Source organism: Rhincodon typus, chromosome 27 (assembly GCF_021869965.1).
Source record: "Rhincodon typus isolate 14 chromosome 27, sRhiTyp1.1, whole genome shotgun sequence".
In the NCBI taxonomy this organism is placed as follows: Eukaryota; Metazoa; Chordata; class Chondrichthyes; order Orectolobiformes; family Rhincodontidae; genus Rhincodon; species Rhincodon typus.
This window is the reverse complement of record NC_063358.1, coordinates 14,250,464-14,266,122: the sequence shown is the minus strand read 5'-3', so window position 1 is coordinate 14,266,122 and position 15,659 is coordinate 14,250,464. Positions and strand designations below refer to the sequence as shown.

Genomic DNA, 15,659 nt, shown 5'->3' with positions numbered 1-15,659 from the left:
CAATCATATAAGTGCTGAGCAACAAAGCAAGATTTTTGAATTGCATTGCTGCACAACTTATGCTCAAGACACAGGATACACAAGACGTAATTTTTCAAAGACAGAGGATAATGGAAGAGATACATGACAAGCAAGCTGGTAAATAACTACCAAAACTGCACACTAAGCAGAGAGTGCAATTTAGAGAAACAATTATGGATACTTCAACATCAACAAAGGTTTCTAAAAATAGGCAACCAACCCAGATCATACAAAGTCATCGCTGATCATGGTGCTACATTGTAAATGGAACAGAAGCCAGCTCAGACCAAAGTACGATACACCAATCATGCACTTTAATGTTCATATTTTTCAGCCTGATATTTGCCAGTTATGCAATCTCTGTGTTACACCTGTTGCTAAAATATCTTATTGACACGTACATAGCTTGGTGTTGTGTGAAGAATACAATTATTTATATCAAAACACACATTGTAGAAGAATTATTTTCGAACATTGAGTGTGATACTCTGTGCCTAACTGTAAGCTATAATGATCTAGTTTGGGATCACACACTGTACTCTGTTTACATCATGGGTAATTTAATAGTAAAAGAATAAACTTAAACTCAAGAGAATATAAATGTGTTTGAAGAAAACAAATGCTATTTTAGTACATCAGCTCTGTGGAGAATAATTGTTGTTTCATTAATTTTTCTGTAATCTTTAGTCCACTTCCTCTATAGTTGGTCCAGCAGATCCTGGGCTGCTTGCTGCTCCTGGAGGAAATCCCCCTGGACCAGGGGCAGCACCACTCTGGTACAGCTGAGCGATAACAGGATTACACACCTTCTCCAACTCCTTCTGATGAAACTCAAACTCATCTTTTTCAGCCATTTGGTTTCGATCCAGCCAATCAAGGGTCTCCTTTACCTTGTTCAAAACTTTCTGTTTGTCATCCTCGCTCAGTTTACCCTGAAAAGATTAAATTAAGATGTGAATCTCAATCCATTAAGCAGGCAATATAGTGGAGTTAAATCATTGTCACAGATACTGAGGTTTAAGCCTCACAGCTGCAAGAGCATTTTGTTGAATTACAGACATCCTAGTTTTCTTCATGTCATTGCTGGGTCTATTACTCTAAAACTGAGTCCTCTGATTAATGACGCCCCACCACTTGAAACAGTTTCCCATTACCTGTATCAAAACTCTTCTTGATTCAGAATGCTAAGATCAAATCTTACTTAACCTTCTCTATGGCAAAGAGTCGGTTTCTGTAATCTTTCCATGTAACTGAAATCTTTCAACCCTGGTACAATTCTAGTAAATCTCCTCTGTAACCTCTCTGGTGTCCAGTTGTCCATGAAATGTAGTGCCCAACAGTAACCACAGAATTCCAGCTGGGACCTAAACAGTGTTTAATAAAGGTTGAGCATAACGTCTATGCATTTGTACTCCATGCCCTTGTTAATAAAACCAAGGAATATGCATGTCTTTTTTAATTTGTCTGCCATCTTCAAACATTTGTGGACACATATCCCAAGTTCTTTCTGTTAATGCACTCCCTTCAGTGTTGTATTATTTAGTTTGTATTCCTTCTGCTTATTTTTCTTACCACAACAAATAATCTCACACCTCCCTGTGTTAATTTTAACTGCCACTTGTCTGCCCATTTCACCATTACACTTCTTTCCTGGAGTCAATTAATATTCTCATCATTATTTGCTATGTGAAACAATCTTATTAGTGAAACTATAATCAAGATGTGCATACATGTTATCTTTTCAGTACAAAAAGGCCAAAATGAAAGATCTAAATTGAAGTAGCAATGCCATCAGAGTTTGAAAATTCAAGAAAAGAAAATAGATAATGAAATAGCTTCCAGGTTGTAAGAGGGAAGACTTGATGTCAAGCTATACTTGATCAGTAAAAGCGCTGTAAATACAAGTGAAATGTATTCTCTCACCTCCACATCTCTCTATTTAGTCATAGAGTCATAGAGATATACAACATGGAAACAGATCCTTCGGTCCAACTCGTCCATGCCAACCAGATATCCTATATAAATTTAGTCCCATTCACCAGCTTTTGGCTCATATCCCTTTAAACTCTTCCTATTCATATACCCATTCAGATGCCTTTTAAATATTGTAATCGTACCAGTCTCCACCACTTCTTCTGGCAACTCATTCCATACACGCACCACCCTCTGCATGAAAAAGTTGCCCCTTAGGTCCCTTTTATATCTTTCCCCTTTCACCTTAAACCTATGCCCTCTAGTTTTGGACTCCCCCACCCCAAGGAAAAGACTTTGCCTATTTACCCTTTCCATGCCCTTTTTTTGTCTCACTCATTCACGGGATATGGGCGTCGCTGGCTATGCCATCATTTATTACCCATCCTGAATTGCCCAGAAGGGATTACTGTGGGTCTGGAGTCACATGTAGGCCAGACTAGGTAAAGATGGTAGTTTCCTTCCCTAAAGGACATTAATGAACTAGATGGGTTTTTCCAACAATCAATAATAGTTTCTAGGTCAAGATTAGACTTTTAATTGCAGAGTTTTATTGAATTTAAATTCCACCATAGTGGTATTCTAACCCATGTGTGCATAGTTCCTGTTCTTTGTCTGTATCTATATGTGTGTGTATCTGCATGTGCAAATTGTGTATATTGTTTCCAAGTCTGTAAGCATATGGTTGTGTGGACATAAGCTTGAATATGTGCATGTTTGGTTGTCTCTGAGTGTAAATGGTAAGATGCGATTGTAAGTGTGAACATGTGCACATAATTGTGCATGTAAACATGTGACTGTGTATGTGTAAGTACATGTAAATGTATTTGTGAGTGTGCACACATGCATGTGTGATGGTATGAATGTGTCTTTGTGTATTGAGTGTTTATTGTGTTTGATCACCTCATGTTTATAAACCCTGCTGAAAATGGTGACTATATGTGAGTAGTGACTATTTCAGCAAGTTAGCAGAAGGGTGGCATGGTTGCTCAGTAGTTAGCATTGCTGCCTCACAGTACCAGGGACACAGGTTCAATTCTACCCTCGGAAGACTGTCCGTGTGGAGTTTTCACTTTCTCCCTGTGTCTGTGTGAGTTTGCTCTGGTTTCCTCCCACAGTACAAAGGTGTGCAGATTGGGTGGATTGGCCATACTAGATTGCCCATAGTGTCTAGGATGTGCAGGCTAGGTGGATTAGCCAAGGGAAATGTAGGGATAGGGTAGGATACTCTATGGAGGGTTGGTGTGGACTTGATGAGCCAAATGGCCTGCTTCCACTCTGTACTGATTCTGTGATTCATTACACATCATCAAATCCAGAACTACCTGTTCCCTAGTGGGCTGTACTCCTAAAAGCCATCTCATAGATATTCCACTCATTCCTTTTGTATAGTCAGTGGTTAGCACTACTGCCTCACAGCACCAGGCACCCAGGTTCGATTCCAGCCTCGGGTGATCGTCTGTGTGGAGTTTGCACATTCGCCCCGTGTCTGTGTGGGTTTCCACCAGGTGCGCTGGTTTCGTCCCACAGTCCAAAGATATGCAGGTTAGGTGGATTGACCTACTAAATTGTCCACAGTGTGCAGTCTAAATAGGTTGGCCACAGGAAATGCAGGATTATAGAGATGAGTGGGTCTGGGTGGGATGCACTTTGGTGGTCAGTGCAGAGCTGATGGGGCAGATGGCCTCTTTCTGCACTGTAGGACTCTATGCTCTATGCTAAGTCATGGCCTCATGGAACTGTATCTGAGCAAGGATCATGTGTGTCCTAGAGAGGAAAGAACAAAAAATTGCCAAGAAAAGGAGACATACAGAATTGCTGGTCAACACTATTGTATCTGAAATAATTACACAAAACATTTTCAATTTACTCGGGAGACAACACTTACATTGTTTGTTTATTTATTTGTTCCAAAACAGCATGGTGGAAATGATCTAATTAAGTACTTTACACATTCAATGGTACTGTCACAAGTCCCTCGGGGAAATCCTTTTGTTTAAGCATCTCAAATCCGACAGAATTAAAATACTATGTACGGAATCAGATCATTAATCCTCAGATGCCTTGGCTTGGGTTTCTGCTCTTCGAATGCCTACTGTGATTTATATAACACTTTTCCATAATGTGATAAACAGTGCATAGCTAAGTGCTTTATGTTCCTGCTTGCTCAAGGAGACAGATTCACTTGTGTTAAATGTATACTGTATTATTTCCAAGAATCTACAACCCTTGAGAATTTATAGAAACACTTAGTGATTTGCAGTCAGTTAAAATGCATATTTTGAACAGCACATTATAACACTAATAGTATAGTGATAACTACATTACTGACATACTCCAGTTTTTTGTTTCATAGTCCATCTGCCTATTTCCTTAGAAGCATGCTATTTGATATCACAGTATTGATTCCTACCTTTATGTTATCATCTTCCACTGTGGATTTCACGCTGTATGCGTAAGATTCAAGGGTGTTCTTGGCAGTTATCCGCAGTCGTTGTGCTTCATCATCTGCTTTGTAATGCTCTGCCTCATTTACCATGCGATCAATATCCTCCTTACTCAGACGCCCCTTGTCATTTGTGATGGTGATTTTATTCTCTTTACCAGTACTCTTGTCCACAGCAGAAACATTCAATATTCCATTGGCATCAATATCAAAAGTGACCTCTATCTGAGGGACACCTCGAGGTGCTGGTGGGATTCCTATCAACTCAAACTTGCCCAGAAGATTATTATCTTTGGTCATGGCTCGCTCACCCTCGAACACCTGGACCAGAACACCAGGTTGGTTGTCCGAATATGTAGTGAAAATTTGGGTCTGCTTTGTGGGAATAGTTGTGTTTCTCTTGATTAGAGTTGTCATCACTCCCCCAGCTGTTTCAATGCCCAGTGACAGGGGTGTCACATCCAGAAGGAGCAAGTCCTGCACTGTTTCTGAGACATCTCCACATAGAATGGCTGCTTGTACAGCGGCCCCATAAGCTACTGCCTCATCGGGATTGATGCTTTTGTTCAGCTCCTTTCCACTAAATAGGTCCTGCAAAAGTTTCTGTATCTTTGGAATTCTAGTAGATCCCCCCACAAGCACAATCTCATGTATCCGACTCTTGTCCATTTTGGCATCTCTTAGAGCTTTCTCCACAGGCTCCAGGGTTTCTCGGAAGAGATCAGAATTCAGCTCCTCAAACCGTGCCCGAGTAATGGAGGTGTAGAAGTCTATACCCTCAAACAGGGAGTCGATCTCCAGGCTGGCCTGGGAGCTGGAGGACAGAGTTCGTTTTGCCCGTTCACAGGCAGTATGGAGGCGACGCACAGCTCGCTTATTTCCACTGATGTCCTTCTTGTATTTGCGCTTGAACTCTTCAATGAAGTGGTTAACCATACGGTTATCAAAATCCTCACCACCAAGGTGTGTGTCTCCAGCTGTGGATTTGACCTCAAAGACACCATCCTCGATTGTAAGAATAGACACATCAAAGGTTCCACCACCCAAATCGAAGATGAGGACATTGCACTCCGTTCCTACCTAAACAAGAAACAAAACAATTTTCAGGGTACGGTCCACACCAGAGATTGTGATGGAAGGGCTGGGTGTTCAAGTTGATCAGAAAAAAGTCAAGCCCTATTTGAAAGTACATCATCAGTGTGAGGACTGTTAAATAAATTAAAGGAGTAAAGGGATGATACAATTGGATTCTAACAAGTGAATATATTTAACTATCACTGTTGTAAAGAAAATTGGTTTGAGATATATTCTGAAGGACAGTTTTGGACTGGACTTAATTTCCAACAATAAAACAAAAACAGATTGCGAGAGAAACTCAGTATGTTTGCCTGCATCTATAGGGAGAAAACATAGTTAATACTTCAAGTCTAGTGACCTTTCCTCACAACTAGAAGCAGCTAGGAAAAGATGGTATTTATGCTGGGGATTGGAGGGTTCTGGGGCAACAGGGTGGAGGAGTGAACAGATGGGCACAGACGGAGCCCAGATTGAGAGAGAAAAAAGGGTAGGCAGACAAAGGGATTGTTGATGGGGAAGAAGGGATACTAGATGGGTGATAATAGGGACTATGAGTAGTTGTAAATCAGTTGGTTGTGCTGAAAGCAACCCATTCATGACAGGACATGGGGTTGTGGGGATGGGGAATGGACAAGATTCATTTTCTGAAATTGTTAAACTCAATGATGAGTCGTGAAGGATGTAAGGTATCTAAGTAAAAAACATGGAGTTGTTCCTCCAGCTCGCATTGAGCTTTGCTGGTGCACTGCAGCAGGCCTGAGGTAGAACATTGGCATAGGAACACAGTGGTGTGTTGAAATGACAGGCAACTGTAGGCTCAAGGTCATTTTTATGGACAGAACGTAGGTGTTCCACAATCACCCAGTTTATGGTTTGTCTCCCCAATCTAGTGGAGACTGCATTAATAATAGCGAATTCAGCAGACTAGATTGAATGAAGTGTTTTGCTTGGGAGGTGTGTCTGGGGCCTTGGGTGGTGAGGACATAAAGGGACAAGTATTGCACCTTCAGTGATTAAATGAGATAGTGCTGTGGGGAGGTGTTGCGAGTGGAGGAAGCTGAATGGATCAATGTTCTGATAGGTTTCTCACGTGTTCTTTGAAATCACCGAATTAAATCAACTTAATGCATTCAGCAGAGATAGTAGGAACTGCAGATGCTGGAGAATCCGAGACAACAAGGTGCAGGGCTGGATGAACAGCAGCATCATAGGAGCAGGAAGGCTGACGTTTCAGGCCTAGACCCTTCATCAGAAAAAGGCATTCAGCAGTTTTGTTTAGTTCATAATCGTCGTTGGGAATATTTTGTAGCTATTTTAATCACACTGGAAAATATTTATTGTAATTCTTAATTGCAAATAATAACTAATAGGCAATGGAATATTGTACTCTACACAACTATTGTCTGAGACTTTTCCATTATAATCTATTGTTCAGCATTTTTTTTTTCTTTTTCTATATCCAGAAGTGCTCTTACACACAACTGAACGTTTTTTTAATCACCAAATCACCCGTCGTATTTTTTTTCATCAAGTTAACGTGACCAGTAAATTACCCGTGTTCCCCAACTGATTAATTTACAGGCAATCCCGTAAATGGTAATGCAGACCATCAAAGGTGAGGGAGAAAAGGCGAAATCAAAGTAAGGTTGGAAGGAGCAGTTTATTTATATCCAGAAGTGCTCTTACGCAGAACTGAAAGGGAGAGAGCTAAATTAAATGGGGTTGGAAGGATCAGGGATTTTTTTTAAAAACTTAGCTAGAACTATATACAGCTGTCTCCTAGTTAGGATACGTTCTAACGACGTGTTTTTATGTTGGTGGAGAGTAAATTAAGGAAATTGCTTCAATACTGCAACAGCTATTTCCGGTTTAGCAGGGCTCCTGATCATATTCAAGTCTTTTTTTTAAAAAAAAGCAAACTGGCGTTCTATTACTCCCTTCCTTATTGCTGTTAACCCCATCTTCTGCTGGTGACTGCATTACTAGGCGCTTTGCAGCCCAATGGTATCAATGTGGATTTCACAAGCTTCAAAATCTCCCCTCCCCCTACCGCATCCCAAAACCAGCCCAGCTCGTCCCCGCCTCCTTAACCTGTTCTTCCTCCCACCTCAAGCCGCACCCCCATCTCCAACCTACTAACCTCATCCCGCCCCCTTGACCTGTCCCCTCCCTAACTCCTCACCTTTACTGGCTCCATCCCCGCCTCTTCGACCTGTCTGTTTCCTCTCCACCTATCCTCTCCTTTATCCATCTTCTATCCGCCTCCCCCTCTCTCCGTATTTATTTCCCTTCCCCTCCCCCATTTCTGATGAAGGGTCTAGGCTCGAAATGTCAGCTTTTTTGCTGCTTGGCCTGCTGTGTTCATCCAGCTATGCACCTTGTTGTCTCGGATTCTCCAGCATCTGCAGTTGCTACTATCTCCGATTCGCTTTTCAACCCCGCCCTGTTGGCTGCCTCCACCTCCCCCCGCAGCTCAGAGCGAGGGTTCAGGTGAGATAGCGAAAAGGGAGGAGCGACAGACGGAGATAGAGAGAGATAGTAGGAACTGCAGATGCTGGAGAATCCGAGACAACAAGGTGCAGGGCTGGACGAACACAGCAGGCCAAGCAGCATCATAGGAGCAGAGAGGCTGACGTTTCGGGCCTAGACCCTTCATCAGAAAAGGAGATAGAGAGAGCGTTTGTCAGTTGGGAAGGGGAAATGGTGACCGGAATGGTCAGTGAGCAGGAGAGGCGGCGAATGAGGGTGGGGGTGAAAGTCGGGAAAGGGAGGCATAGGGCAAATGAGAATCGAGTAAGGTGGAAAGTTGGAGCAGGAGTTAAGTTGAAATAGTACACTAATTTTCTAATATTTAAGCAATCTTTGCTTTGTAAAAACTTGTGAAAAGATTTTTGGGCCAGTTAGCTTAAAGTATGCAATAGGCTTTTAGCATTACAGGTCAGGAACGCAATCTACCCTTACTACAATGCTTTCTACGGGAAAGTGATTTTTTTTCTTTAACACGCTTGCGCATGTCATTTCTTTTGGGAACACATCATAATTAAACAAAGGACCCTTTTCTCGGAACGTTCCGAGGAAGGGTCACCGGACCCGAAACGTTAATTCTGATTTCTCTTCACAGATGCTGCCAGGCCTGCTGAGTTTTTCCAGCAACTTCTGTTTTTGATTCCGAAATAAATATTTAATCTTGCTTCTAGCTTTATCTCTAGATAAATGCAATTTACCCTTATGGTACAGCCTATTTCCATACTGTAATGCAACCTAATCTCGAGATGCTTGATAGTCTGTGCGTATAGTTTAATGGTATAACGTAATCTACTCTTGTACATTTGCTTAGTGTCATTTTGTAAAGTTATTCACTGTCATTGTATTTTGTGACCTAGGCTAATGGTATAACACATGCTATTGTAATTGTATATTGTAGTTTAGTTTTCCACCCTTCTACTGTAACTAAATCTGTACATCTCCTGAATCTGATGCAAATAGTTTTATCAGGGCAACTTCTGATATTCTACCTTCCATTTTTGGAAACAACTCACCTGCCACAATTATCTCTGAACTTGGATAACAACTAATCCATATTCAATGACAACTTTACCCTACCTTCATCAAAATTATCCCACCACGAAACCTATGGTGTTAATCTAGACTCTATCATATTATTTCCTGTTTATTTCCTGTTTATTTCCCATTTACTAAATTCTGTATTCCAATAATTGATACTGAAGTTTTCAGTATTTGTATACATTTGGGTTACCACTCCAGACCTTAGTCCATTACTTCCATTTACACTTTTTTCACTTTTTTTTTGTTTACCCCTCAGAACTGTGCTCCCCAACCCTCTGTCACACCTCTTTTCATTTCTCTTTTCTGAAGTACTCTGCTATCCCAAACCCAGTTTTGTGGTTTCACTCAACTTTCCTGGCAGCATCCCAGGCTTGATTCCCTCTTAGATATCTTCCTTCTCTGCCTGGCTTGGCATCTTCCAAATGGTCCTTCAAGACTATTGGCATTCCCTCATAGTGAGCAGAATTCCAATTGCCTCAATAGAATGACAATTTTTTTCAATGATGTTTCCACCCAGGTTCACCAACTGGAAGCTGATTTTGCCATTCTCCTTCCCATTCAACTTGCCCTTCCTGCTGCTGATCCTGTGAACTCTCCCAGCAGATCAGCTATTACCTCCGTCTTTGCATGACCCTCCAGAATGAACATTCACTTGTGAACAATGCTGCACCCATCCTTGAACCAGTTGTGGATGATTTGCATCCACATTCTGGCCTGATCAAGATCTGATTATGGGAGGATGCCACCCCCCTTTAATGAAATCTTGCCACCCAGCTATATTTTCTACCTTTTGCCCTGTCAAAGCTGTCACGGTAGTGGTGTGGCTCATATCATTAAATCAATCCTGCCCCATCCTGTTACTGCTCTTAGTGCCATCTTGTAAAGTTATCTACTGTCAATGTATTTTGTGACCTAGACTTATGAGATAACGTGTGCCACTGTTGTATATTGTAGCTTAGGTTTTTTCCATCTTTCAACTGCAACAAATTCTGTACACCTCCTGAATCTTCATTCTGATGCAAATAATTCCACTAATGTAACTTCTGATATTCTACCCTCGTTTTCACCTTTGTCAAGCATCTCACCTTATTCCATCCTTCTCATTTATAATCATTGTTCTCTATTGCCTGTCCATAAACCAGAAAAGTTTTCTCAGAGTCATCATCACTTTACTCTTGAATCAGAGGTAGTAGGAACTGCAGATGCCGGAGAATCCGAGACAACAAGGTGCAGGGCTGGATGAACACAGCAGGCCAAGCAGCATCATAGGAGCAGAGAGGCTGCACTTTACTCTTATTGTCTCTCTTGATTGTTTTTCCCCCAAAAATATCACTTCACATTTCTCTGCACTAAATTTCATCTGCTACATGACTAACCATTCCGCCAGCTGTTCACTTGAAGGATATCTCTCAAGTCTTTGTTTTCCCCACAATTCATAGCCCCACACTTCCAAATGTTGTTATCCATAAATTTTGAACTAGTGCATGTACACTACTACAGTTCATTATGATAGATCCAGATTGCTGGGATGCTAAAATAAATATCCTTTAGCCTGAAAGACAACCATTCATCACTACTCCACTATTTGCTTCCTATCATTCACCAACTTCATATTATTGTTGCTTTCATCCCATAAGTTTCACTGATATGGCCACAAACACAGTATCATAGCAACCAACTTCAACCATCTCCTTGGCAACAATCTGAGGCTGAAACAGAGTTTTCACATATTTTATCTTGCGATGAGCAACAGTCCACATTGCTGTCATTGTGGGTAGCAACCCTAAATTTTGCTACTTTAGCTAAAATAAGGAAAGCATATGAAAGTTGCTCTACTGAAAGATCAATCAAATGGTGACCTATCATTAGAAAATCACTTTGCTTTCTGAAGGGTTGTGTTTAAATTAAGAGCTGTAACTCAGTATGAGATGGACTGCACTGGGATACTGTCTGACTGAAGTTCTGATTTAAAATAGATGCATGCGCTAGATGCATGCTGTACCATTTGTCAGTGAAACAAAGCTGTTGATCATAAGTTGTGTAAATATTATACAGTTGATTGGATGACATAAAAACTACAAGAGTACAGCTTATGAGCAGGGTCAACAAGCTGGCATGAGGTTAGGCTTATTAAAACTGAGAGATAAGCCTCTTATTAAAAAAAACAGGCAGTTGTCTTAATGAGTGAAAAATTAACTAGACCGTGGAAAATGTTACACCTATGATGTTTGTCAATGGTCAAATTGATCAATCGCTGAAGATTGGAATGTTAAAGTTTGTACAAACTGGCTGTTTGCATGGCAAAGCAGAATAAGAAATCGCCTTCAGAGTAATAGCTAGCAGGAGTCATCTGATCAGTGACTGGAGGTTGAGACAGCAGGTTGATCACCTGTTTGTCTGATCCTCTGACACGTCCATGCAAACCAAATAATTTGCAATTGTAAGCATTGTACAGCAAGCTTGTGATGTATATCTATTGCATCATTTTTGGAGTGTACCTTGCTCTAAAAAAGAACAATTGGTTATATCTCATTGTTAGAACTGCCTTGGGTTATGGATAACCAGAGTAAACCTGATAGACCAGGGAAAATTAGAAAAAAAGGCCTACATTAGCAAAATCAATCTATTTCCATGGGAACATTGGATTTAGGAGTAGGCTTAGGCCATGGCTGATCTGGTTGCCTCCATCTACGTCCAACCCCACATAACTCTCAACTCGCCTATCTATCAATAAGCTGTGTAACTCTGCCTTGAATTAATTCAATAATCCAACATCCATGACTTTTTGATGAAATAAATTCAATGATCTTAAGCTTCCTGAGAATTAAAATTCCCATTATTTTTGCCTTGAAAGTGAGTAAGGGTTCATTCTTAAATGGTGTCACCAAGTATGAACAGGGATGGGCACATACAGGATCCCACCATGCACCTAAGCATCCCTCAACTGATGCACAACATGAGGTTAGAGTACTTTTATGGGGCTGCTCTCTCATTAGAGTGATTTAAATTGAGGGTCACCACACCTTAGGCAAGGGAAAATGTTGAGAAGGAGAGTCCTTCATGGTAACCTCAGTTGGTGCAGGAACTGAAGTCATTCTGCATTAAAAACCAGCCATCCAGCCAACTGAGCAAACTTACCACTCAAACGTGCATCTGGGGCAAGTCAGACTTGAACCTCGGTCTGGTTCAGAGTTAGGGGACACTACCACTGCACACACAGTCCCAATTTTCCCAGAGTACTGCCCAACCCTTTTCAGCTGCTTCATCAAAGATCCTCCCTCCATGATAAGGTCAAAAATAGGGAGGTTAGCTGATGATTGCACAATGTTCAAACCCATTCACGATTCCTCACATGCTGAAGCAGTCCATATCCAAATGCAGCACAACATGGACACTGTCAAGTTTGGGTTGACAAATGGCAAGTAACATTTGTGCCACACAAGTGCCAGGCAATGACCATCTCCAACAACAGCACATCCTTCAATCGCTCCTTGATATTCTATGGCATTGCTGTAACTGAATCCCTCACTATCAATATCCTCAAGGTGACCTTCCACCAGAAACTGAACTAGACTAGCTGCATAGGTATTATGGTTGCAAGAGCAGGTCAGAGTCTAGGAATCCTGACATGAGTCACTCCTCCTGCTGACCCCCTAAAACCTATCTACCATCCACAAGCTGTGAAGTCAGGAATGTGATAGAATACTCCCCAGTTGCCTGGACAAGAGCGAACCCCAACAACATGCAAGAAGCTTAACACTATACTGGACAAAGTAGCCCACTTGACTGGTACCACATCTGCAAGCATTCATTGGTTCACCACTTACGCTCAGTGACAGCAGTGTAGACCACCTACAAGATGAATTGCAGAAATCATCCATGGCTTCTTAAACAATGTTTACCAAATCCACATACACTACCATCTAGAAGGAGATACCTGGGAACACTACCACCTGCAAGTTCCCCTCCAAACCTCACACCATCCTGACTTTGAAATATATGGCTGAAATTCCGCGTTTCTGGGTCAAAATCTTAGACCTCCCTCCCTAAGGGTTTTGTGGGTCTACCTGCATCAAATGGACTGTAGTGGTTCAAGAAGGCAGCTCAGGACCACCTTCTCAAGGGCAACTAAGGGGTGGGGCTATAAATGCTGGCCCAGCCAGCAAAATCCACATCCAAAGAACAACTAAACAAACAAACTACCCACCCTCTTGTCCAAGCCATAGGCGATGGCGGCTGCAGTGGGCTCATTAATAATCCTGAGGACATTGAGCCCGGCGATAGTCCCTGCATCTTTGGTCGCCTGGCGTTGGGAATCGTTGAAATAAGCGGGGACCGTGATGACTGCGCTCGAGATGCTCTTTCCCAGGTAAGCCTCTGCGATCTCTCTCATCTTGGCTAACACCATGGAGGAAATCTCTTCCGCGTAGAAGGTCTTAGTTTCACCCTTGTGCTGAACCTCAACTTTGGGTCTGGAGGAGTCATTGATCACTTTAAAAGGCCAATGTTTGAGGTCGGTCTGCACAGTAGCATCGTCGTATCTTCTGCCGATCAGTCTCTTGGCATCGAATATGGTGTTCTGGGGGTTCATGGCCACTTGATTCTTGGCCGCGTCCCCGATCAGTCTCTCGGTGTCGGTGAAAGCCACATAACTAGGGGTGGTGCGGTTCCCCTGGTCATTGGCGATGATTTCCACCTTGCCATGCTGGAAGACTCCAACACAGGAGTAGGTAGTGCCCAGGTCGATGCCCACCGCCGGGGTACCTTTGGAGCTCATGGTTGCAGGAAGAGGAGTGAATTGCTGCTGCACAGACAGTGCTGCCAGTGCTGGTGGGAGGCTCTTTATACCAATGTTAGAAAGTTCTGGGCGCTTGAAATTGGGACTGATCCAAGAGCTTAGCATTTGGCCGTGATGAGGTTGCTAGAAATAGAGCGATTTGTCAACAGAGAGGCATGACTGGAGGTAACCAAATACAACCAGTGTTTACCAGTGACATAGCTTCACACAGAGAACGGGGGAAAGAGGGTCAATAACTAGTAGGAGCAGGGAATCCATATCCAATCAAAGCCAAATATTGATAATTGATCAGAAGAAAGTATTGGTATATAATTAAAGCAGGACATGGGAAGCGATCAGCAGTTGCCCACTTAATCTCTCTGCTCTACTGTATTTTCCCCACGTTTCTGTACTTTGATTTTTTTTTCCTTATTGTATTTCTTTGCTCCCCCTCTGACCCTACCTCTTGTATTTAATTCATTGTCAGTAATACCCCTTCTCGCCGTGACAGCCTCCCACTGGTACAGCAGAGGTCAGGGCGCACCTGCTGGAAGTTGAGCAAAGTTGTGTTTGGGAGTCTCAGCAACGAGCAATGAAGATCTATTTCCAGCAGCATTTTCCAGTGTCATTACTTTATTAATATCAGGATCACTGTCTGATTCCGATCCTCCGTGAAAGCTGCACCCTGCTGACATCCCTGCCGGTTATATCTGCCAGGCCCCAAAGCGCCTGGGATGATTTTGATTGAGCCATGGTTAAAAATGTGACCTCCTTGAACCCACTTTAAATACCTCGGATGTTCAATTAAAAGTTACTGGGGTGAGTTAGTCACTGTGCGTGTCGCAGGACTTGTGAACAATGGGCAGTCAATGATGGGTTCTGTTCAACTCAGGAAGGGTCTGAGTTTCCGAGGAAGGGTCACTGGAACCGAAACGTTAGCTCTGCTTTCTCTCCACAAGTGCTGCCAGATCTCCTGAGCTTTTCCAGCAACGTCTGCTTCTGTTCTTAATGTTTTTTTGTCAGTTCTACAACAAATTGTATAAGTTTCTAACTTAGATCCCTTGCCATTCACTCCGACACCCAGTTTGACACCACAGCCTGGAAGCATAGTGGTTTTGACTTAGCCAGTTAAAAATCTCTTCTGGTACTTTCAGCACATTCCTATTTGGCAGATAATATTTCTCTCTGACAAATCTCACAAACAAACCTTTCCTGTCTCACAAAAACCGAAAGAACTGCGAATGTCGTAGATCAGAAACGAAATCAGAAATTGCTGGAAAAGCTCAGCGAGTCTGGCAGCATCTGTGGAGAGAAATCATAGTGAACGTTTCGGGTCCAGCGACCCTTTCTCCTGTATCATGGTCGATCCGCTGGATCTCCACCACGAATCGTATTCGCCTAGATCTTTCTTCGAATTTGCATAAGATGTTTTTCATAATTCATCATGTTACTAATTCAGTATCATCTTCAGTTTCCTTAAAATGTATTTTCGAGATGTGAGCGTCTGGCGACATCAGCATTCATTGCCCATCCCTAATTCGGTCATTTGTGGATGCAATTGCTGCTTCTAAATCATTAATTAATATTTCACACTTGGCCACGTCATTGAACTCAGTAGCATTTCGCAGACACCTTGCAACTAGGTTAGGTAGATACAAATCCTGCCACTTTTACCTACACTTGAAAAATAGTAGTCAAACATTTCGTCATCTTTACATCCGGGAGAACCGCCCCCCTTTTCTCTGTCTCCTTTTGTCTTCCCCTTTCTCGCTTTCCCCACCATTTCCACCCTCTATCTCT

At 42.2% G+C, this 15,659-nt stretch overlaps 1 protein-coding gene across 1 annotated transcript; it reads right to left on the bottom strand.

The window, feature by feature from the left end:
- Positions 1–313: 313 nt before the first annotated feature.
- Positions 314–13,920, bottom strand: LOC109926956 (heat shock cognate 71 kDa protein-like). The gene is made up of 3 exons (XM_020526849.2): positions 13,290–13,920; positions 4,406–5,518; positions 314–953 (listed from the first exon to the last, which is right to left on the bottom strand). Exons 1-3 carry the CDS (start codon positions 13,857–13,859, stop codon positions 705–707), a joined length of 1,932 nt encoding a protein of 643 aa, XP_020382438.2. The 5' UTR covers positions 13,860–13,920; the 3' UTR covers positions 314–704.
- Between the last annotated feature and the right edge of the window lie 1,739 nt (positions 13,921–15,659).